The following is a 25,819-nucleotide window of genomic DNA, read 5'->3' on the forward strand; positions in this document are numbered from 1 at the left end:
ACTTGTTATGTTCACTCCTCTCAGAAATGGTGAGAGGATCAAATGTGGTAGGTTATATTAAAGTGCTTTTAAAAACCTCAGATGTGGTAAAAATGTTAGCGTTGGTATTATCATTGTTCTAAGTATTTATACTTAACCAGGAAATAGCTTTGGTAGCACATATTAAATTTCAAAAAATAGTGTTGAAAGATGGTATCTAAACCAAACTATGGAGGATGAGATCTGAGCAACTCTGTGATGTCAAAGTCATAGATTTCTGTTTCAGCAAAGCAAGTAAATCAAACTATGAAGGTAGGACAGGCTGTGTACTCTGAACATTTGTATTTTATTTTACTATTTTTCACACTCTGAGAATGACCTTGGCAATTACTTCCAAATGAACTAGAGAAGACTGAGTGGTCTTTCTAGCATTACTAAGCTGTACAATCAGTTCTTTTATTTTCTTCTATCATAGAAGGCAAAGGGGAGCTATAAAGCCATGTTGTAGGGCACCTGAATTTCCCAAGGTGAAATCCCAGGCTATTTCCAAAAAGAAGGGTGTCATTTTCTGTATATGAACCTTTGATCTTTGTCTTTCGAAGACAACACTCTTGTTAGACTCATGTACATTTAATAGCCCCCTACGTGTTATCACACTTTTAAGATAACACACATTTGATTCAGAAAGAAAACTAAAGAGCTGACAGTGGAATTGGTGATTTGTTTTATATTTTAGCTTCTCAGTAAAATTCTCAGAAATATGAACAGATATTAGCATATAGAAATATTAGCATCTAACAACTTCATAGCCTCATCCTGCAGCCAGAACACCTTGGGATGATTATACCCCTAAAGCTCTACAGAATTAGCAAACTGCTTATTCTGCAAAACAATTGCAAAATATTCAGTTGGAAAGAGGCACATTTTCTGATAAACAACACAACTACTACTTGTCAGCTCTTTTTCTGGCCTAATAAGCAATTCTGTCTTTTTTTTTTTCCCTAGTTCTTTCCAACTTTGGCTGCAAATTTAACAATTTAGAAATAAAAAATATCTGTTAAAAAAATTTTTTTAGACTCAGTCTTCAGGATTTCAGAACTGGAAGGATATATTAACCCAATCCTTCCCCACTCTCCCAACAGAAATCTAACTGTGGTTTAGATCACACACTAGTGCGTAGGTGAACCAGATTTAGAATACAGGTCTCCTGAATCCTAGTCTAGTGCCCTAGTATCTAGGAATCTGTCTACTCCATAGCTTCTTTGAACACTGAATTATCACAAAGAATTACCTTCAGGATAACATTACCCTTGATTTGGTGTCCATTGTGTATAAACTGAAATCATGAATGTGTCAGAGGTCTTGTGGCATCGTATAAAATTATTTATGTGTGTGTGTGATATTATTATTAGATATTATTTATTGAAATTTATTATGTGCAAAGAACTTTACTAACCCTTCTATGCATATTAAATCATTTAACTTTTAGAATAATATTTTAAGGCTAATACTACTATTAATCCTATTCTACAGGCGAGAAAAGGGATAGTTTAATGAATTAAGTAATCTGGACCAAATTACACAGCTTGTAAGTAGAAAGAGCCAAGACTTCAGGGCCTAGATTTTCAACTACTACTATGAAATGCTACCAGTGTTTATAAAAACACCAAAGAGAAAACATACACCCCATAAATTTTCACAAGTAACCCTACTTCTGTCAGTTTTAAGAAAGAAAACTAAATTTCTACCAGTGGGAGAAGTAACAACCAAATGCATTTAGTTCTAACCAAGCAATAAAAAACAGATTGTGTATCATTCAATTCTTTAAATACTTCAACTTCAAAGACAATATTAATAAAGACGTTCGGGGATCGAGGTTACAATTTGGCTTTATTTATCTGAGAGGCTAAATTAATTCATTGTTAATTTTCCTGCTCTTCTTACATCTGAAATATTACGGCATATTTATTAAACGTTAATTCACAACAATTATACCTTATTTTATGTACAATCTGGTACTCCCGCTTAGCTCTGCTCTTTGGTTTAGTTTTTAATCCTAGCCATGATTCCAGTGTCCAAACTTCAGGAGTGAATGCTATCTGCCTTAAAGATGTCAAGTTGGGAAGCATTTTTGAAGAGATTTGTGTATTCTACAGTCATCTTTACTGATATGCAGATCCTTACATAACTGTAGGACTACTGTGATAATGCTGTACAAGACTTCCAAGAGCAAATTCTGAAAATCAATGAAAACACCCTTCAAATAAAATTGCAAGTTCAATGTAAGCAAAGGATAAAAACTTCTGAACAAAACTATAATTTTGTTGCATTGCAACTTCTTAAGAGCAAAAAGAACTAAAAAGGAATTATAGGTTATTCTAACGTGTTTAATTCATTTCTTATGTAACTTCTGTAAGTCAGAACCTTTTTGAGCTAGACCTGGCTGAGACTGGAATAGTCAAGAAAACAGACACGGTCCTGACCTCATGACACAAAGCAATGGTATTATTACCTAGTAGAGCAAAACTTTCAAAGTTCAAGAGTATAAAAGATTTTCTTGATTCTGATTCTTATACCAACAATATATCAATCTTCTCAAAAGCATCCATATGTTATTAGTTCATAAAACTTCATAATTTGCTGTAAACAAATCTGAACATAAACTGCTATCACTTTTTTAAAAACTGTGAGAGTTGAAGAGCCAATCTAAGATAATTAATATGACACAAAGTGCCTCACATTATTTTCCATAACTATTCCAATCTTAATAAAGATGTTTTCCTTTTTGTGCTTCAATAACCTCAATTAATAAAAATTTATTTCTCCATGAAATTACACCTTTAACACATTCTTACTTAATTTGAATCATTTATCTTTCAAGTGAAGTCCTAACAAATATACAAGCATAAAAACCAAGTAATGATATGCAATTTCATATGCTGTACCTTCCACTGGATTATATACAGAGTATGTTATATTTCATGCCATACTTATTGCTTCAAAACAAACAATAACTTTTTTTTTTCTGTACTGACCCCATAGTAAATATTTTCGACTTTGCAGACCATATGGTCCCTGGTGGTCCACTGGTTAGGACTCGGAGCTTTCATTGCCAGGGCCTGGGTTCAATCCCTGGCCGGGGAACTAAGATCCCACAAGCCATGAAGCACAGCCAAAAAGACATATAAATAAATAAAAAATAAAAATAAAAACAGGCACCCAGCCATATTTGGTTTACTTCTGCTCTAAAATATCAGTAATCTTTTGGCCAACACTAGCTGAAAAGCCCAGGCGTCAAAAGCGTGTCTCATTAAAATCCAGTTTAAAAAGTACTCTGAAGTATATCTTTGAAGACAAAATTTCATAATTATCTTTGAAAAGGAGAAATAAATCTGTATTCCCTTTCAATTGTGCTGTAGTAAGTGTTCCATTTATGATAGTACTTTATTTATATTTTTTATAAAAATATACAAAACCGAGACAGTTTTCAAAAGACTTAAGCCTCTCCTGATACATCAAGTCTGAATTTATTGAAATGTAGCATGTCCATACTTTAATACAAAAAGATTCTAGTATAGACATTTCATTTTGCATATAAAAATGTATTTTCAGTAAACTCATGCAAAATAGCATGGAATTCCAGCTTTGTTTTAGTTTCCCTATGTTGAGTCACAGGAAGCACACCTTCCTGCCTAAGGATACCCAAGGTCTTTTCAAGCTGATGAATGCAGCATTGTTAATTTCACATTATATTCCAGTCTACATCTAATTTAAGCTCACTAGTCTTAAATAATTCAACCTGATAAGTTGATTACTTAGTGATAAATAATAAGTAATTACTTAGGAAAAATATAACCATTTCATACTTGGTTTTATATTACATATGCATGTGTATGCGTGTGTGTCTATGTGCATGACAGCCAAATACTGTATACTATTGACAATGTGGAGCTAGTTTATAGAATTCTTTTCTCCTACAACTTCTGAGCTTTGGCTCAGAAGGCGCATCTGATTTAACCACCACAAAAGTTACAACTCAACTAAGGAGTCACTAAATCCAGTAAAATGTATATGGTATATTTCCTCCAAACATTTATAACATTCATTGAGATATTTTCTAAAAAATCTCATGCATAAACTAAACTATTCTAGCTGACGGGCTCAGAATGATAATTAGAATTGTTCAGATTAACAATGTATTTAGGAGCTGAGGCTCGGGCTTCGGGTCGGAGCGCAGGGAGAGGACTGGGGCTGTCGGCGTGAACACAGCCTGCAGGGGGTTAGTGCACCACGGCTAGCCGGGAGGGAGTCCGGGGAAAAGTCTGGACCTGCTGAAAAGGCAAGAGACGTTTTCTTCCCTCTTCGCTTCCTGGTGCGTGAGGAGAGGGGATTAAGAACGCTGCTTAAAGGAGCTCCAGAGACGGGCGCGAGCCACGGCTAAAAGCGCATACCCCAGAGACGGGCATGAGACTCTAAGGCGGCTGCTGCCGCCACCAAGAAGCCTGTGTGCGAGCACAGGTAGACAAAAACAACAAATAACACACAAGGGAATCCCCATAAGGTTAACAGCTGATCTTTCACCAGAAACTCTGCAAGCCAGAAGGGACTGGCAGGACATATTTAAAGTGATGAAGGAGAAAAACCTGCAACCAAGATTACTCTACCCAGCAAGGATCTCATTCAAATTTCATGGAGAAATTAAAACCTTTAGAGACAAGCAAAAGCAGAGAGAGTTCAGCACCACCAAACCAGCTATTTACCATAATGAAAGAGCTTTTATAGTTCTTAATCTTTGGTGATCAAGCCTGTGGATAAAAGTCATGATCTAGCCAAGTCTTCACTCTGAAACAGTATTTGTAGCAATATCCGCACACAGTGTGTCAGTTATGGTGTTTTATTTTCTGAGAAATATTTCATATTTCTCAACATGAAATAGCCCCTCCTGAACTATTTGTAATTGAATCATCCATACTTCAAGTAATAGACACCAGAGTTTAGATATAGCAATGATGATAATTTGGCTTACTGTATCCAAAAAATTTTCTTGTTTTCATAAAGTTATTATGTACAAAATAAAAAATGGGATCTATTAAGCAGAGACTACTGCTTTAAATCTAGACTGTACCCTCAGTGGTAATTTGTGTTGGTTCTATGGGGCCAAGTAAATCCGTCCTATGTAGAAGACTGAAATGGAAATAAAACAATCACTTTTAAAATGTTTGCGCTTATTAGAAATATAACAAACTGCAAAAAAAATGCACAATGTTTCTGTGCATACATCTTAAATATATTAGTGATACCCAAGGTGTATGCATAAATTGAAATGGAAATGGTGCTCTGAGTTGTAAAGTTAAAAGACACCCCTTCTAGGGTGGTTATATGGCATTTGTTCTTTTGGCCAGGAATGAAAAATAATCACTGGATATAAAAATCCCATTCACAATAACCATAAAAACTGAAAAGCACTGAATTTAACAAGAATTATGTAAGCTCTATGGGAATAAATTTAACAAGAACTCTGCAAGACTTACACAGAGAAAACTGTAAAATTTTACAGAAGGACATAAAAGAATATGTATAAATGAGGAGACACAGTATGTTCTTCAATAGGAAGAACCAATACCGTTAAGTAAATTTCCTTCCAAATTCCTTCATAAATTATACTGCAATTACAACCAAAATACAAGTAGCATTATTTTTTAACATCTTTATTTGAGTATAATTGCTTTGCAATGTTGTGTTAGTGTCTGCTGTATAACAAAGTGAACCAGCTATACGTATACATATATCCCCATATCCCCTCCCTCTTGCGTCTCCCTCCCACCGTCCCTATCCCACCCCTCTAGGTGGTCACACAGCACCGAGCTGATCTCCGTGTGCTATGCAACTGCTTCCCACTAGCTATCTATTTTACATTTGGTAGCGTATATATGTCCATGCCACTCTCTCACTTCATCCTAGCTTACCCTTAGTAGCATTATTTTCAACTTGCCAAAATTTAAAGATTGTATGAAGGCATAACTATTTCATAAAGGTTAAGTACAATTAAGTAGAAACATAATGAGGGGAGATTTGTCCTTTTTTTTAGTTATAACTGACATAAAACATTAAATCAGTTTCATTGTATAACAGGGTAATTCAGTATCTGTATATGTTGCAAAATGATCTCCACAATAAGTCTACTTAGCATCCATCACCACACACAGCTACAAATTTTCTCTTGTGATGAGAACTTCTAAGATCTGCTCTCTCGGCAACCTTCAATGTGCAAAACAGTATTATCAGCTATAGCTACTATGCTGTAAATTACATCCCCGTGACATTTATTTTAAAACTTTACACTGTATTTATTTTTATAAAAGTCTGTATCTTTTGACCGCCATCACTTACTATGCCCACTTCCCAGCCCCTGCCTCTGGCATCCATCAATCTGTTCTCTGCCTTATCTATGAGTTCGTTCTTTGTTTGCTTTTAGATTCCATATATAAGTGAGATTATACAGTATTTGTCTTTCTCTGACTTATTTCTCTTAGCATCATGCCCTCAAGGTCCACCCATATTGTCACAAATAGTAAGACTTTATTCTTTTTATGGCAGAATAATATTCCATTGTATATATTTTATATATTTATATATCACATTTTCTTTATCCATCCATTGATGGATACTTAGATTTTTTTCCCATATCTTGGCTATTGTAAATAAGACTGCAATGAACATGGGGATATTTATGTAGATAGGTAGATAGACAGATAGATAGGTAGATAGACAGATAAAGTATCTTTTTGAGTTCGTGGTTCTTTTCCTTTGGCTAAATACCCAGAAGTAGAATTGCTGAATCATATGGTAGTTCTACTTTTAATTTTTTGAGGAACCTCCATGCTGTTTTCCATAGTGGCTGCACCAATTTACATTCCCAGCAACAGTGCACAAGCGTTCCCTTTTCTCCACACCCTCACCAACACTTGTTATTTCTTGTCTTTTTGGTGACAGCCACTCTAACAGGTGTGAGATAATACTACATTGTGGGAAATCTGTCTTAATATTTAAAGCTAGTATAATTAAAAACACATAGTTTTGGTACAACAATATAGGAAAATATTAATGAGATAAGTTACAGAATAAAAACAAAGACCTAAGGACATATGAGATTTCATATGTGAGGAAGACAACATTTCAAATCATTAGGGAAATGAGAGATTGCCTTAAAAATTATTGTGACATCTATCTATCTACCTATCTATCCTACCTATGTATATTCCTGCTTCAGAACTTACTCTAAAATACATCTCAAATGGATTCAATTTCTACGGTAAAAAATACGTAAAATAATGACAGATGATTTGAACATTTCTCTTTTTAAATCTTATGGCAAACAAGACTTTTCAAAGTCTAAAAGCCAAGATCAAAATCCATAACATTCTTTAGTACATCAAGAGATAGTATTCACAAAGTTATTATACAAGGAAGTATGTTTGCAATATATGACAAAGGGTTATAATCTTAATATTGGGTTGGCCAAAATGTTCATTCGGGTATTTCCATAACATCTTATAGAAAATATGTATCAACCCTGCTTTGGTTGATACAAATATGTATCAACCCTGCTTTGGGTTCCAGTAATCCTACTTCTAAGAATTTAGGGGGAAAATGTTATAATTGCATCAAATATGAATACACAGGACAGTTTAATACAGTTTAGTTCATAAGAGTAAAAATACACAAATAATCATAATGACCACCAACAGAGGACTGATTTCATAAATATGGTACAGCCATACAATGAAATTCTATACAACCATTGGATATTCTGTTACAGAAAAATTTTAGATAGCATCAAAAGATGTTCACAAAATGTTAAGTGCAGAAATCATATTATAAAACATAATGTATTGGAAGCAACCTAAGTGTCCATCAGCAGATGAATGGATAAAGAAGATGTGGCACATATATACAATCGAATATTACTCAGCCATAAAAAGAAATGAAATTGAGTTATTTGTAGTGAGGTGGATGGACCCAGAGTCTGTCATACAGAGTGAAGTAAGTCAGAAAGAGAAAAACAAATACCGTATCCTAACACATATATATGGAATCTAAAAAAAAAAAAAAAAAAAAACCTTAGGGGCAGGACAGGAATAAAGACACAGACGTAGAGAATGGACTTGAGGACACGGGGAGGGAGAAGGGTAAGCTGGGACGAAGTGAGAGAGTGGCATGGACATATATACACTACCAAATGTAAAATAGCTTGTGGGAAACAGCTGCATAGCACAGGGAGATCAGCCCAGTACTTTGTGTCCACCTAGAGGGGTGCGATAGGGAGGGTGGGAAGGAAACGCGAAAGGGAAGGAATATGGGGGTATATGTATATATATAGCTGACTTACTTTGTTATACAGCAGAAACTAACACCATTGTAAAGCAATTATACTCCAATAAAGATGTTAAAAAAAAGAGGGGGGAATGATAAAATAAATTTTTACATATTGTGATATAGAAAAGTCACTCTGGCTTATATATGAGTTTACTTGAATTTTATGCTAATAGGTTGTTTGTGGCCTATGAAACATACGTTGTACAACTGTTTAATTATTGAAGAAAATGGCACATTGACCAGAAGTAAAGAATGTCTATGTTAATAATAAAGATTAAATGTCTCTCTAAAAAAAGAAAAAAAAAACCATAATGTATATATACTATCTGATTCTATTTCATGTACACACATGTGAATTCCCAAGAAGTCTTGAGGTTTAGCGATCCTTTTGCTAACAGTATTTATTTCTGAGTGATATTAATAGAGATCTTCACTTTTCACTACAGTTTATTACTGATTTTTCTATAATGGAGAGAAATAAGTAATAAAAGCAATTCAGATTTAAAAATTGCAGACTCTTAAGAAAATTATGTGACAAACTTACCTGTTTTACAAAGCAAATGTAACACATAGCTGGAAGTAACCTTATCTCTTTCATTTAATTTCTTTCATTTCAAATACAGTAACTCTGAACTAGAATTTAAGAAATGTTTACAAAGTTTTATCATCAGTGACAAATTCAGGACAAATTCAGAACTTCCCAGTTCCTGCTTTTGATATAAATACCTTTCCACAGTAACCACAGAAATAATCTCTAAAAAAATGCAATAGCATATTTTAGTCCAAGGACTGCTTGCTTTCAAAAGAAATATAGAACTTAGTAATTATTTTTAAATTATATATGTTCATATAGTCATATTCATATATGTATATATACACAGTGTTTTTAGATATACGTGGCTTAATTTTATTCATAATTTTTATCAACACAGTTGGACATTTGAGAAAGTAGAAAAAAAGAGATTAGAAACATTTTGTTTAAGCCACATACTTTTCCCAACCTTGAGGAACACAAATATATTTAAACTGAAGTCTTTTGAACTGACCTTGAAGTGCATCACAATTATTATTTCACACAAATACCAATCGTCATTTTACTGAATATTCTGAGATACGTTCCACCTCATTAAAATAACAAGTAAGATATGAAGGGCTGATATTTTCTTGGTTCTAAAAAAGTCTCTCTTAAATTTAGTCAAATCTAATTTTGTTATTAATTCTCAGGATTACCAGATACATTTTTTCAGAGCAGATTTTTGTTTTGAGCCAGAATTGAAATCATTCCCTAGTGATGAAAGATGATTTAAAATGACCAAGAAAAAAGTAAATCATAATTTTCAATTTACCCACCAACCCTAATGATACCTAAACAGTGATAATCACTATTTTAATTTATTTCCAAATGACTTAGACTATTTTTGCATATTACAGATTTTATCCTTCATGTTCTATTTGTTTGATTTTTATAAGTTTCCCAAAATTTATCTGGGGAACTGGAATGTGGACTATTAATCATTCTGGGAGATTATAGTGGAGGCAGGTCCATTCAATTTTTTAAACTTCCCCTTCCTTTAACTTGAGAAAAACACAAAATAAATAGGATAGGAGACAAACTGGGCTCTAACTCCAGTTCCAGCACTTTCTAGCTGTAAAATAAAGGAAAGCTGTATTGTCTTGGTTCTAACTCACACACATCTTCTAACCCTCAGTTTAGCGATCTGTAAACTGTGATAACACTTCTTATTTCATAGAGGTTTTTGAAAATTAAATGTGAAGTCATTGAAAAATTAAACTTCATTTCATAAAATTATCTCAATAAATGGCGGTGATTCTTAGTAGTGTTATTAGTCATAAAAAATATATATCCCAGTTAAAAGGTATAATGCAATTTTTTCAAATCCTGTTTTTCATTGACTCTTTTTAATAGCATTTGTTTGCAAACTATCAAATGCTTAAAAGAACAAAGAGAATCCACATGCACTTTGATACCTTTGATTCCATATCATGTAAATTCAAAAGGACAGTCCCTGATTATATACACATTCTTATATGGTAAATCCTTGTTGCATATTTTATATGATACTCATTTATGCTAACAAAAAACAAAACCCAGATAACTTTATTAAAAAAAGGCCTTCTGTTATTTCTCAACTATTGAAAACAATTACAAATTCCTCAAGGCCAGGAACCACATTTGTCTATCTCTCCCTCCATCTCCCTCTCTGGGTCTCTCTTTCTCGTTCTCTCTCTCTTTAAAGCCCAACAGCACAAGTAGCATTTAATTTAATCAGGTTTTATTCTTGCCACGATTGCACTATGCACCAAAACAACGACAAAGCAGGAAAACCAGAGCTCCAGAATTGTGGCTAATTTTTAAAATGAGAGCATAAACCCTTAAGAGGTATTATGTCCAAATCTGGGAATTTTACAACCAGAACCCATTTATAACATTTGCCACTTTGACTAAAGCATCCTAAGTCAAGAAAATTCCATTACAACAAATTTCTACCTAAGTGATCTACCTGGTGATGATGATCACATCCAGTTAGTAAAATAAAAAGATAAAGCCATTTTAAAATGTGGTTCTCAAAACTGGCTCGTTAAATAGATAGAAAATTGGCCTCCAAAACCTAAAGTCTAAAAATAGATCATCTAAAAACTCCGAAGGAAATAAGCTCTTTGTTTTTCATGTGGTCCGTAATTCCATAGATCTTTCAACTGTAAATCTGGCAAGTGCTTAAAATATTATGACTTTTAGAATGACAAAGGTATCATTCTCTAATGAATTGTTAGAAAAATGGTTTGCCACACAGGCCTACTAATGGGATTCAAGTAATGAGCATTCTTACAACACATAAGCCAGATGCAAATTTACACAGCCTAGCAGATCAGCCCCACCAGTGTCCAAGAGACACTTAGCAGTGCTTGAAAGAGGAATGGTTTACACAACTGACTGATCAGAGAACATTTCAAAACATCTTCATTCTATTAACTCAAACGTTCATTTGGCAAAAAAAAAAAGAAAAAAGAAAAACAAAACAAAAAAATTCAGAAATCTGTATTTACAAAATAAGTCTTTCTTTGTCTGTAGGTCAAGGAAAAGAAAGAGAAAAGTTACTTAAATTTCATTTTTTGGAGCACTGTGTCTTCAATAACAGTGAAAACACAGAATGGTGATCTGATTTTACAACCTAATAACTGGCACCTACTCACTCACATTTAAAACTCTTTAACATTTCTGCTTATTTTGTGATAGTCTTTTAAATGGCCTATAAATCATTTAAGATTAATATTTAAAACGTTTCACTGACTATAAGACATTTACAGTCAATGAAATGTCAATACCCTCACTAAAATGAACAAATTTTAAAGATGATCTTTGTATATTTGTTTAAAAGCCAGGTGTCTGATTATATAATTTTTTGGTCAATCCAGTTAACGTGTAGTCCTAGGAAGCAGAAAGATTCAACGATTATTTTAAAACAAATACTCCCTCCTGGAAGGGATGAACAGTACACTCTCTAAAACATTTTTTCTATGTTGATGCTTTAGAAGTTGCAAGGTAGGAATAAATGGGGCTGTATCCATAGAAAATAGCAGTCACCTTTGAATTATCTATATTATAAGCCCTACTATCCAAAAGTTCCCATTAACAGACTAATATGCAGAACAGAACAGCCTGTAATTTTCCATCACTATTTGCTATATTCTTATTTTCATGGGAAATAAGAAATTCGAAGCCAGTATCAAGGTGAATATGAGATAAAAATATTGTAACTTTATATATTTTTATCAAATCCTCTTTAAATCTCTATTTTGGGTATGTTTTATAATGGACATTACATATTGGTGCATAGATAAATAGACATTCATTTATTAAGCAAGTCAAGTAGTCTGAGGTTCAATTCTCATGATAACAGCATCATTTCTATCTAAAGTTTTTTAAAAATAGCAGAATAAGAGGTGACTTTTAGAGATTATTTAGTTAAAACAGAGACATGTAAAAGCCAGTAGATAAACTTTAAAAAATTTTTTTGATTCGATGGTCTTGCACCAATTAGGCACTAAATTACTGATCTGTAGACGAGCACCCTCAAGATGCTTAATCACTGAGACCTTCAAATTTAAGCATATACTTCAAGAAATACAATTAAGCAGCCATAAATAATTTGTAGGAAGCTACTTTAATGGCATTTTCCCTACATGTAAATGTGTAATACTACTAGTACTAACCACCAATCAAACAGCTATCTTTTTAAACAGGAAGGAATAGTCAAATCATATTATCCTAAAACGTATGTTAAAATATCAGTATTTCTGATATTACCCAGACCTCTTATAACCAAATAACTGATGCAGCTATTATGAATTATATTCATAGCATCAAACCCTGTGCTAGGTGCTCATCCCTCCCCCCATTTCACAAACTTTGTTTGACCTTTTAAAATACAGAACTATGATTCTTTTCATCATCTGTGTCAAAAAAATTAGTATGGAGGTTCAAAGGGGGCATTTTATAAAAATAAAAATCAGATCTGGAAAATGTTTTTCTACTCTCATTCTTACCCTTAGTAAGTGACCCTTACTTTTATTCTTTGTGAAGGTGCTTAAGACTCATCATTCCTAGCATCCACCCCAGAAATTTCAGTGTCTCCTCTGCACAGGTGCCAAGGTCTTATGCAATTAAGCTTCACCATACATAGGTATACCCTACATATGCACCCTGCCGTTCCTGTCCACATATATTAGCTCTGTAATTGTAGAAATTATACAATCCCTCTAGTCCTTGTTTCTACACTTATAAAAGAGGATGATAATATTATTATCTAGCTCATGAGATTTTTGTGAACATTAAGTGGGATAGTTATATGCACTCTAAGTGTTTATTTTTGCAATATTATTATTGCTAACACGTAATGCCTTTCTTCATACTGTCTCCATGCCCACTGACTCCCATAGGACGGTTCTCCTTATTTTCTATCCATTCGTATTGCACGGATCCTTCTTGCTCAGTCCAGCTCTCCCTCTACCACCAAGTCTTCTACAAATCCCACCTGCTCTGACCACTTGGAGCTTTCTTATTGCAAAAATTCATATGATAACTAGAGACCAGTTCTGTCGTCAAATTCCTTTATTAGTGATTGTATTAGCTTCCCCCTTCACTGTAAAACTAGTGTTCCTACAACAGTGGCCCTCAGACAGTACCTACGTCAGTCACACAGAGAGATTTTAAACATGCGAATTCCTGAACTCCATCCTAGACCTCCTGAATTAGACTCTGGGCACGTGCCCTGAAAATACAAATATTAATACAAGACTCAGGTGATTCTGCTTCACAGTAAAGCCTGAGAACCACTGTAAAAACCTGGATCTCAACCTTTTATTTTGATTCCTCTACCACAGGGATATACTACTCTCCTCTCCCACCGATCTGAAACAGCCTTCTCTCCATCAACCCTCACCTCCCACTTCAGGCATTGAAGATCACTCTTTCTTGACTCTAGAGTGAGCCTTAGGTCTAGTGTAAGAACCATTTCATATCCTTCCACAAAATAGCCTAACTGGCATGGTGCTGGTTAAGGAGCATTATATAAATACTTCCTGTTAGCCTGATATACTGCAGTCTTTCAATTACCCCCTCCAACAACTCCTTTCACCACATATTTGTTGAGTGTTGTCCGGCATTGTGCTAAGCACTGGGATGCAGACAATTTCCATACGTTCGCACACCTCAATATCTCTAATATTTAGCCATGGCTTATTCATGTCTCACTTTTCTAAGATACACATAGATTCACCTTAAAAACTTCATTACTTTAATTCTGGCTATTGGGTTAGGAGAAAAGTTATTTCATCTTTAATTGCCCAAGCAATTACTTCTAAGTTAAGACCTCTTGACAGGTAAGTAGGCAGTACGTGCCGAATTATAGAGCAGGGAAAATAAGACTTGGCGATAAAAATGCCAATAGAATGTTTACAAAGTGAGCACTAGGCAAGAGAAAATGGGTTAAAGACATGGCCATGTTTTTCCATATAAATAGGGACAGAATACTATAGACCCATTTTTCTCCTTGTTTAATAAAATACATATTTTGCAAATAAAATGCCTATCTGGAAGGAACATGTAAATCTTGTGTTTGTATCTTTTAAAAACTCATAACCGGGCTTCCCTGGTGGCGCAGTGGTTGGGAGTCCGCCTGCCGATGCAGGGGACACGGGTTCGTGCCCCGGTCCGGGAAGATCCCACGTGCTGCAGAGCAGCTGGGCCCATGGGCCATGGCCGCTGAGCCTGCGCGTCCGGAGCCTGTGCTCCTCAACGGGAGAGGCCACAACAGTGAGAGGCCTGTGTACCACAAAAAAAAAAAAAAAAACAAAAAACTCATAACCATCTACCTTCTCATTCCTCTTTTAACTGTGTGTTTCAAAGTATTTTTGTGTCATCCAAAAATGTAAAATGATTTTGGAAAAGCTGTGTAATATCAGGCTAAAAATAGAGGAAAGGGTAGCTGTGTAAATGAGAATCAAATTGATAGATAAAATTTTAAAGTTTCCATTTATGCTATTTAAATCCAGTTCTCTATTTTATATATGATTTTTATGTAGTTGTGAATAGTTTATAAGTAAATTATGTATTTATTTTCAAATAACCTATAGCTAGAATTATGACTAATAATCTATAAAATGTATTTTTAAAATTTTTTGAAAAAATATACAATAAAAAAGAAAATGTCAATATATTCATATGTTTGTATATGTTTGTAAGATCACCAAAAAGCCATAGAAGAATACACATCAGTTTACACTGGTAGTAATAAAGGTGTGCATTTTTTTCTTTTTTTAGAGAAAGCATAAAACTGCAAAAATACTCATGGTCTGTTAAGTGAAAACACAGACTATAAAATTCTGTCTACAAATAACTAAGTGTAATGTGTAAAGTATGAATAAGCAAATAGACAAGAAGTAGAAGGTATTATAGGCAAATTAAAACAGTTTTAATGAAGTGACGGGGATGTGGATAATTTTTGCCTTTGATGTTTGTTGATCTTTTAAAATTGGCTTTGTCATAATGTACCATGAAACAGAAATGAAAATGGTGATTAAGTATGAAAGCCATTACTCAATGAGAAAATCTCTTCTTTTCTCAACTTGCTTGGAGACAAAAGCACAACACCATATTGTACACTGGGGGTTCTGAGCTGAGGACAAGTTCATCCCCCAGGACACATCTGGCAATATCTGGAGACATTTTTGGTTTTCATAACTGCGAGGGTACCTCTGGCATCTAGTAGGTAGAAGCCAGACATGCTGTTAAACATCTTACAATGCACATGACAGCCCCCTCACAACAACGAATTATCTGGTCACGATGCCAAGAGCACTGATCACAAATAAATGTTACAGAATGAATGATTTCAAAACAAGCCAGTGCCCCACCCCAAAATTAGTCAGTACCCCTGTCACAGTGTTAAGAAAAGGACTTTCTCTGATTTACATTCTTATAGAAATTCTCAAGACCATTTAACAAGGAGGTGGGAGGGATCACACTAAAGCACGCTTTGAGGTGCTTCTAAAATATGAAACTTGGGATATTTCCATCCCCTTCCTTCTCTTGCAGGGTAAGCTCACAGTCAGATTTTTATTTCATGTCACAATCAAGCAAGGGCATTGTTTAGGGTCCTACAAAGCAACAGCAAAGGACCTGCCCTAAGAGTTAACCCAGAGAAAATGATTTATAAACTGCCTATATCATGTGCAATAATTGTTTAAAAATTGATGAATAAGTCTTCTTGAGATGTAATCTTTATAATGAACCTCATTTATACTGTGTGGGCCAGAGGGAGTAAAGATCCGGGAAGAGAAGAAAAACACTCAACCACTTTTAAGAGATTATTCGCAGGAGTAATTTATCAGAAATCACAAAAATGTGTTTTCAATGGAAAAAATTCAATTGATAATAAAAGAAAAAAAGGGAAAGGGTCTTTTCACATAGTGTCCACCCAAAGCTTAAAACCACTGACACAGTTCTTGAACTTTATCATCCAACATTTTGTGACAGCTATTGGCCTTAATGGTTATATGACAGATTCTGCTGGAGCAATAGGAAAATTATTAGACAAGTTAACAGCACCCATTCATAATGAAAGAGATCATGACACAAGCAACATCCTTGACTTTTCAAGATCTTATATAAATCTTCCTTTATTACCTGGTAATAGATGTAATATAAAGTATAAATTTCTCAAGGACAGAAACCATGTCTTATATTTAATACACACTGAATAAAGTACCTATTTGAAAAAGTCATTTTAATGAAATTAAGATTTTTTTCAAGGTGGAGAGATCGAGGAGTAACAGTAACATATAGGATTAGTTTATCTGATCTACCCACTGTTTCCAAAAAAATAAATAAAATAAAATAAAATAAATAAAAACAAACAACTACAACAAAACAGGTCCATAAGGAATGAGAATAATTTTTTTAAATGATGCCTTACTACATCTAAAAGTGCAGTATAATCAGAGGGCTAAGATTGAGGGATGTAAAGTCAATCATTTGCTAGCTGGGTGACCTTGAATAAGTCACTTAACCTCTCTGGGCCTCAGGCTCCTCTTTTATAAAAAGGTGGACACTAGCCATACCACTGCTTTTATAGGAGGACTGGATGAGATAATACACATCAAGAGGATACCTGCACAAGTTAAGGGCCCAATGAGCAATAACTGTGATTATTTTCTTATATTAGTGCTGCGATGGTGGAAAATGTTGGGCATTGCACAGAGGGGGAGTAGAGGCGGAAGAGAAGGGGAAGCAGGAGAAGGAAAAGAAGGCGAGAAAACGACAGCTTGCTAAAGTTGGGTAGGAGAGCTTCATGCGTTATTTACTGAGAATGAAGCCTGGGTCGGTGAGTCTTCACAACCCCTTCCCCTCGCTCCACATCCCGTCACCCACCCCAGCTCCTGCTTTGTATCTGCAACCTACTCCCTTCTAGGGGTACTTCTCCAAATGATATATGACTTCTTTTAGCAGTTGCCCTCTCCTGACTTTGCTTCAGATCCACACTTTTCAAAGGTGTAGTCTTCAACCACTAAGACTCCTCTCGCTACATTTACCAACGCGCTCCTGTTACTTACTATAGCTGGGAGACAAGTCTCAGAACTTATTTCAATTGATCATTGTGGCATCTGATGCAGCTGACCATTTCCTTCCTTTTTTAAACTCTCTTGTGCCTCAGCTTTGAAGACATTATTATCTGTGGGTTCTCCTACCATCTGACTGCTGCTCAGCTACTTACTCATCTGTGTGGGCTCCTTTTCAGCATTCCACCACTTGAATTACACTGCTCACCAGATCCCCATTTTTTGCCGTCTTTTCACTTTCCCTTTTTAATTGTATCCATTCACACCGTTACAAGTACCACTTATATGCTGACAATGTCCAAGTTCATCTCTCTAGTCATGACTTCTTGCTAAGCTCCAGACCTGTATTTTCCAATCTCCATTTGGAGATTCCATGTGTGGAGAAAAGTCAGCGTTTCCCAAAATGAACTGTCTTCCCACACACCTCAATCCCCAGCCCACCCCCAAACCGGCTGCCCTTTTGGTGTTCCCCATATCGATAAATGAAACCATCAGAAACAGGATTCACCAAGTCCTGCCACTTCTGCCTCGTAAAAGCCCTGCTTCTGTATCTTCTCCTTTACATCCCTGTCTCCGTCCATCCATTCTTTCTGGATTTTTGCAGTGGATTTTCACCTTATCTCCCAACCTTTGGTCTTGCTGCACCCCTCATACTTCAAAAGCATCTTCCTCAAGTGTGAATCTGTTCAAGCGATTCTCCTACTGACATCTTTTCATGGGTCCCTACAGCCTTTGGAACAAAATGTAAACTCTTCTGCAAGCTACAAAAATGGTCTATATAATTTGATCACCACTTATGATCTCAATACCAAATCTTATCACTTCCTCACTCCCACTCCCAAATCCAGCCATTTAAAGCTACTTGCAAATTCCTAATCCCATTTATTTTTCCTGTTTTTTCTCCTATATGCCACTTTCTGCTTAAAACATTTATCCACAGACCTCTAACCCCCATCTTCACCTAGTAATTTCTACGTAATACCTCAGAATTCTGTATTTCCAATATGCCCTGTGTATTTCTGCTTTCAAAGAACTCAGTGGTCCTACACTGTGATTCTTTCCACATTCATTGATTTAAATAGTAATTTAAAAAGTGTCTTGAATTTGAGGCCTACAAGTCCATGCTCTGTCTCTCCACATATATGATACTATGTAGTCAAACTTCCAACCACCCGTTGTTTACAGAGCAAAACCACATGGAGAGAGATACTATAACCTTGGCTACACGTATTTTATACAAACCATTTAGGAAGACAATAAATATGTAATATATCAGGCAATCTGAAATATCAAATAACAAATGAATGGTGAAATCAACAAGTGACAAAGGAACGCATGGGAGATACAGACAACTAGGTCCTCAAGAGGCTGCTCATAAAAATTTTTAGAGAAAATGCTCATGTTAAACGTAAGTATGATAGGAGCCTGCAGTAGAATTAACGATAGTAAACACCAAGATATTAAGTTTCATGAGGTCAGGGGACAAGTCACTCTTGTTCGCTGCTCTGTCCCTATGGCCTAACACATAGCTGGATCATAGTAGCTGCTAAATAAGTATTTGTGTCGAATTGAATTTTAAACTGTGCAGCTGGTGATGCAAGAAAACATCTGTTTAAAAAAAAAAAAAGGCAGCACTTTTCACCATTTGCCATTCCATAAAAAGGTAATTTGTGTATATGTTTACTAGAACGCTTTCCTCAAAAGTGAAATATTGCTTCACTCTTCGGTTGGCAAATGTGTTGTTCCAAGATGGAGAAGAATCTGCTTTAAATGAAGAGAAAGCTATTTCAGTCCATAATCCTCAGAGCCAATTTTGGAACTTAAAATGCATTTTCATCAAAGAATCTTAACAAAAAGAGTCCTGCCAATTTAACCAAGACATCTAAAAATGTTTCATTCTAAAGCCAAGCTTTCTGCTCAGGAACATTCTAATTGAGGCCGTGTTCTTCCAGAGATCTTCCACTGGATCAACAGTCACCTGAGTCACATGGGTGAGTAAGATACCATCATCACCCTCCTAAGAACTCAGAATGGCATGCCATTTAGGAATTCTGCATTTTTCTAACGTTTCTGCTGGATTTCCAAGTTTCCTGGAACTTCTTTGTACCCAACAGAGCTATTATAATAAACCAAAGCAGAAACACATGTAACCTTGAGTTAGACGTCAATTTGGCATGTCCCTCTCATTTCAAACATATGGAAACTGAGACCACGTAATGTAAATCACTGACCCAAGTACACTTAGGGCAGCGGCTGGAATGGACACTGGGTCTCCTTAGTGACAGGCTGACATTCAGTCTTCTATATAAGCTATGTTCATGGGACACCAGTACTTTCACTGGCATCATTTTATTAATTCTGGTACTCACCTAAAATATGTAAACGGGGACTATTATTCCCTTTTAGCAGGTGAAGAGATCAAGCCCCAGGACTTCCCTGGTGGTCCAGTGGCTAAAACTCCATGCTCTCTAGGCAGGGGGCCCAGGTTTGATCCCTGGTCAGGGAACTAGATCCCACATGCCTCAACTAAGAGTTCACATGCCAGAACTAAAGATCCCGCGTGCCACCCCTAAGACCAGGTGCAGCCAAATAAATAAATAAATATATATATATTAAAAAAGAGAAACCAAGCCCCATGGGGCTGTCAATTCCCTCAAGTTGACTGAACAGCAGAAGCAGAACTAGTATTCAGGTCTTTCTATCTTTGTCATTTACCAGGAGCACCACATTGACATGGGCCATTTTTCCTTTCAGTACAAATGAGTCAATGACAGTCTAAATGGTCTGGTGCCTACCATTCTTCAAAGGAAGATTTGCTATAATAAAAGAAAGCTACAAGTACCAGAGGTTGCAGGCCACAAAGGATAATGAGGCAGAAACATGTGCATTAATCAATTTGGAGGTTTCACTTAAATAATCAATCAACCATTCTTTCAGAGCTGAATCTAATCGAAAGATCCTAACCCTTTTAGACCTGTATACAGTGGGCAATATGCCATAAACATCTTCTTTTATTTAGACATCAGGGATGGAATTTCCCATCTGTTGCTTCAAATCAAATAACCATACTTTAAAAAATAGTACATATCACAAAATTTTTCTTTGAAGGATTAAAGTCACTATGATTGTTAATCATAAAAGTGTTAATTTTTCAACAAGTAAAACTGTGTCTGGACAAGTCCACGTGTGTTAGCAGTAGGCTAAGAAAGGAATCTAGCATGGAATTTTTAATGCTTGGTTCTAATCATTAATGCTGCGCTACTGGCTTATTTACAACCTGACGTTTGTTTCTGCACTTTCAACATCCCGAGACTTTTCTGCAACAGTAAATAGCTTTAAGAGATGACACCTCGCCTTAACTGGGTCTATATTTTGACTAGCAGGTCTTGGCATCATGTCCAGCCCTGACACCTCTCCAAAATGCTGCATGCTGGTGAAAAATGAACAAAACTTAAGAAGAAGAAAACAATGCCACTACTCTTAAGCCATTTTGGGATATAACAGGTCTAAGTTCTCAGCTAACTTATACATCTAAGTTCTAATGCAGCAACTTCTAATCATCTCATCACTGTCTCTTTAGATTCTAAATATTTCTTAATTTTTCCATAAAGTCTCACCTTTCTGATGCTCTGAAGAGGAAGGTGACAGAATAAAATGTGGGAAAAGAGCATAAGGAAATCAAAAGACAGGACACACAGAACTACACCTGATTTCCGTATCACTTTCTTTTTAGCCACACAATTTAGATTCAAGTACCCAGGACTTAGCAGGTACCCACATGAGGACATTTTCTATTTTTATGGTAAAATTCAAGATATAAACTGATGAAAGACCTCTAAAATTTCACAAAAGTGAATATTTGTATATCTGAGAAGTTAAATGTTTAGTTTCCCAAGAAAGAAATATTCTCTACCCACACAGGAGATTCTCACAATGTGTGGGAAATCTATGGTTCTGAATCATCCAATAGCGTCTTCAGTCTGTGTTCATATCCTATATCATAAAATGCTTTCCCAATAATTAGAATATAACAAGATACACTGAAAGAGTTGAATGTTCTCTGGAGTAGTCATAGATGTTTCATAAGCTTGTGATAGCTCAGGATTATCGCCTATCTTTGGACATTGTATAAGGTTGGGCTGGTTATTTGAGCTTCCTCTATATTTGAATTCTGGGGTGATGAAAATTTATATCATGTTAAGAGCATATCCACTACCTAGTATTTGGCTCTCGAGTGAATTAATAAGTGTCCTAACTTTCAAGTCCTGATGGCTGGCTTAGAACTATTTTGCATAAAACCTTACACACTAGACCCTCTTCTTTAACAGTGCATCCTGTTTCCAGGCAAAACTACACTACAATACAATCTTCTGCAATGTGTCGTATCCTATTAGGACTGAAAGTAACCCTGACATCTTACATTCAAATGTGGCCTTTCTAGAGAGACTTTTCCAAGGGTGAAAACTTCAAAAACACAGAGTAGGAAAGTCACTGAAGAAATGGCGCAAGTAAGCAGGGGTATCTGGGACACTTATTGTCTTGTACGTCTGCAGTGCCCCAATATGGGCAGCAGGGGGCGCTCCTGCATGAAGCAACCCTCCCCTCAGCCCCGCCCCCCCCTCCCCCCCAACACACACATACACACAAGTGTTCCCGGGAGGGGAAGACGGAGGCTTTTTCTCTTAGCACTTGCCCCAAGACCAAGGAGGGGGCCACTAAGGAGTGCTGCTGTCCATAAATCACACAGGCTTAGGACATGTGGTGAATACCATTGCAGAAGTCACCAGAGATGACACATAGGTCTGAGCTTACCTTTTGAAAGCAGGGTGGCCAATTTTTATTTTATTTATTTTGGGGGTTAAAGGAGCAGGTAAGCCATGGGCAGGGGGCGGGGCTTGCCATCAGCTGTAAAGAGGCCGGCTCCAAAAGCAACAAGTGGATATCAGTATCCGAGGGTCATTTATTCAGCCTCTCCACTACAGTTTAGTTCCCAGGTTATATTCTCTGTGAAATGTCAAATCAAAACACTTCCCTTTTCTCTCCTCTTCTTTCCTTCCCTGACCCCACACCAAACTCAGAAAAATCACTTGATGAAGTGGGTTTCCCACTGAACCTTAGGAAATGTGACTCCTGCAGGGGTTCTCCTGCATGTGGCTGCGTTTTGCACGTGAACGTGGGATGCATTTTACACCCTCTTCGCCAAGTCCCACAATTTCAAACCAGGTTGGAAAAATCTTTAGGGACCAGAAAGAGCCAGCTCTGAAGCCTCAAAGACAGTGGGTTCCAAAGCAAAATGCCCTGCCCTCACCCCACTTCCTACACATACTCATGCACACCCCACCCTCACCAGTTGGATCCTTTCTCCTTCCTGTCCCCAAATGAAGGTCTGCAGAGACACAGCCATAAACCTCAATACTCACCATATTGACTTCAGAAACCATATCGATGCTGGCGATGTCAATGTTCATTCCCACAGCCACAGGGGGACCTGCAAACCAAAATGGCCAGCCACGTGATTTCTCAGAACTTCATGCATTCTTAGCAAGAGTAGTCCCCGGGCACGGGACACTCTGCCCCAAATCCCTTCCCACTGCTCACACTCAAATTCTTCAATTCTCTGCTCCTTTTTAAAGAGTGACAGGTACTCCTCTGGGAAATGCTCTATTGAATAGGCACACACGTGTCCGATGGGTGAGGGATTCCACGTCTGTCTACATAGGTAGGTGTCTTAGCATGAGAATACACACAACCACAAAAGCACCGGAATCTGGCTAGCCCAAGCGAAATGTTATATATTGCACTGAAACCCCCTCCTCATTCTTCCCACCCCCCGCTTCTGTGCAGGTTTTAACTCTGAGCTTTGTTAGAGTCTGGAGTAAAATTAAATAGGCATATCAGTGTATCTAAGGCTGCAGCAAGAGAGGTCTCTAGCCCTTCTTCCACTACCCTCCCTATCCTCCGATCCCCCCAGGAGCCTCTCCCCCCACCCCACTGTCCCCTGCAGTGAGGTTTCCAGGACTGGATAATATCCAGACACCAGCCAATTTAAACCATGGCTAGAACTCTTCCAAAGTAGGTGGGCACAGGGGGTTAATGCGACTTCTCAACCAACTGTCTGCATATCTTGTCCCCAAAAATGTTCCCAATGGCCTTCAGTAAGCCAGGTTCACCGGGCACACCATTAACTAAACTTAAGAGGTTTGTATCTCAAGGAAACAAAGACAGTGAAGCAAAGGATTTAAACAGTGAAGCTGAAGGACAGCAGTCACCAGTACACGCTAAGAGGGTCTCTCTGAAAGACCATCTAAGTGCTGGAGAGTAACAAACCAGCTTCAGTTTGGATCAGTTTCTCAATATTGTAACACAAGAGACATGTTCAGTACACCACATGCAACCCACAACGAGGGAGAGGGAAGACAGCGCACAAAGCTCAAAAGACAGCTTAGGCTATAGCTGCTGGGCTGTTTCTTATTTCCAAGGCAACCCCATTACCTCCAAAATCTGGTCTCAGCCGAATATCATAGCCTTTCAGGAGTCTGTCCACCGTCTCTTTAACCAGCGACATATTACTAGGGTCATTGACACTAAAGAAAGAAAAGACAATAAACAGGCATCAATAAGACAGCAGGCACAGCGCTTCAGCATCTATCTGATCCTCACTACAGATCCTTGCTCACAGAGGTAGGCAGACAGAGCCTTTCAAAGTATAAAAGGAAACAGAAACGCTAGACACACTTACCTCTGCGCACAGACAGCGGCGATTATTAAGGGGAACGGCCAGATCCCAAAGTAGCCCTTTTTCCGGACTCTCCACATCCCTTTAGTTTTGGACGGGATTGAGGGTTTCACTGGAGACAGGAGATCCAACTTAGTCTGCCCAGTGCAGTAATTCTAATGTGAGGCGCATGCGCAAGGCGTACCAAAACATCAAAGGGGCAGCAGCGGTTGCCTGGGACCGAGAAGATTTTCTTGTTAAGGAGGGAAAAAAAAAAAAATCAAAGGGGAAAAAGGAAAAACATATATATGTATAATATATGCATATTTGAATAATATAGAAAAGTCACCCCACAGGAGGACCCGGAGCAAAATCTTTGTTGTCCTTTTGTTAAGACAAAAACAACTAGAGAGTCTGTTAAGTTTCGGTACTTGCAGGAGGCAGTTTTGCACCTCGCGGGTTGTGGGGTTTTGGGGTGTGTGTGTGGGGGGGTGTTTCCTCTTAAATATGCAAAACCAGATTAGGAATTTAAAGGAGAGCAGGTGTGTAGTGCTAGGGGGAAGATGGGTGCCTGAGAGTCCACTTCTGGTATCAGCAAGCGGCGGGGGCGGGGAAGAGAAATCTAAACTTTATTTCTGTGGCAAAAAAAAAACTGCATTGGGAAATTATTAGTAGGAAGGGTGGAGTTTGCAGGAAGGGTTGATGGGACTTGGGGGCCTAGGGAGGCCGGGTGGCGAGAGGCTCCGGCGGTGACCGGGTGCAGGAAGGGCTGGCGGCCGGGTCGGACTCGCCTGGCTGGCACCCACGCCCCCTCAAAGCACGCGCACTCGCGCGCGCTCACTGGCGGCACCCTCCCCGCCCGCCGCGCGCCCCTCCTCACCTCGCCGGCCTGCGCTCGCTGCCCAATCCCGCCGCGCGGCGCTGCGGTCCCCGGCTCCTCTGGCCCTCGGCCCCTCGGCCCTTGGCCCCGGCCGGGGAGGGTGGGTGGCGGTGCCTTGGGACGCAAAAAGTCAGAGCGGTCCCCGGAAGGCGGGCGAAATGAGGAAGGGGCTCGGGGCCTCCGCGTCCTCCCGCGGGCTCCGCGCCACCTCTTCCTCGCTCTCCAGCTCGGAGCCAGGAGGGACTCGCACGCCCCGGGGTTGCCTCCTCCCTGCAGCCGGAGGCTCGACCCGGCTCTCCGCGGCCGCCGGGACCCAGAGGCAGCAGCGAGCGAGCTCCAGGGTTCGAGAGGGAGGGAGATACACGGAAGAAATCTTTCCTCGGCTCGCGGGAAAGAGATGCGCCGCGGGCGCCCGGAGACGTTGCTAGTCTCCGGCAGCCGGGCAGTCTGAGGGTGCCCCGGCCCGGGACGGAGTCTCCGGGTTCTCCCGAGTTTATCTGGCAACAGAGGAGCAGGGGAGGGGGGAGGACAGGTGCTCCCGCTGCCCCCTCCCCCTCTCCTTGGTGAATACAGGAGAAGTCAGAGCTGGAACCTACGTTCCGGACCCCAAAGCGGAACTTCTAACTCCTCCTCCTCAGCTTAACCTGTAACCGAGCGCCTACTACGTGCCAAGAGTGCTTCATTAGTTCATTCTTACAAGCCCAGGTTTAGCCAGCACCTCGCTTTCCCCA

At 38.1% G+C, this 25,819-nt stretch overlaps 1 protein-coding gene across 3 annotated transcripts in view; it reads right to left on the bottom strand.

The window, feature by feature from the left end:
- Positions 1–24,355, bottom strand: part of GABRB2 (gamma-aminobutyric acid type A receptor subunit beta2) — a 283,903-nt gene extending 259,548 nt beyond the window's left edge. For all 3 annotated transcript variants that reach the window (XM_024750626.1, XM_024750628.1, XM_024750625.1), the window contains exons 1-3: positions 24,233–24,355; positions 23,986–24,077; positions 22,914–22,981 (exon numbers count right to left, since the gene is read on the bottom strand). In XM_024750626.1, the coding sequence (XP_024606394.1) occupies positions 22,914–22,981; positions 23,986–24,077; positions 24,233–24,309 (237 nt within the window). In that variant the 5' untranslated portion in view covers positions 24,310–24,355. The remainder of the gene's footprint in view (positions 1–22,913; positions 22,982–23,985; positions 24,078–24,232) is intronic.
- Between the last annotated feature and the right edge of the window lie 1,464 nt (positions 24,356–25,819).

This window comes from Neophocaena asiaeorientalis, unplaced genomic scaffold, assembly GCF_003031525.2.
Source record: "Neophocaena asiaeorientalis asiaeorientalis breed wild unplaced genomic scaffold, Neophocaena_asiaeorientalis_V1.1 scaffold527, whole genome shotgun sequence".
Classification (NCBI taxonomy): Eukaryota; Metazoa; Chordata; class Mammalia; order Artiodactyla; family Phocoenidae; genus Neophocaena; species Neophocaena asiaeorientalis.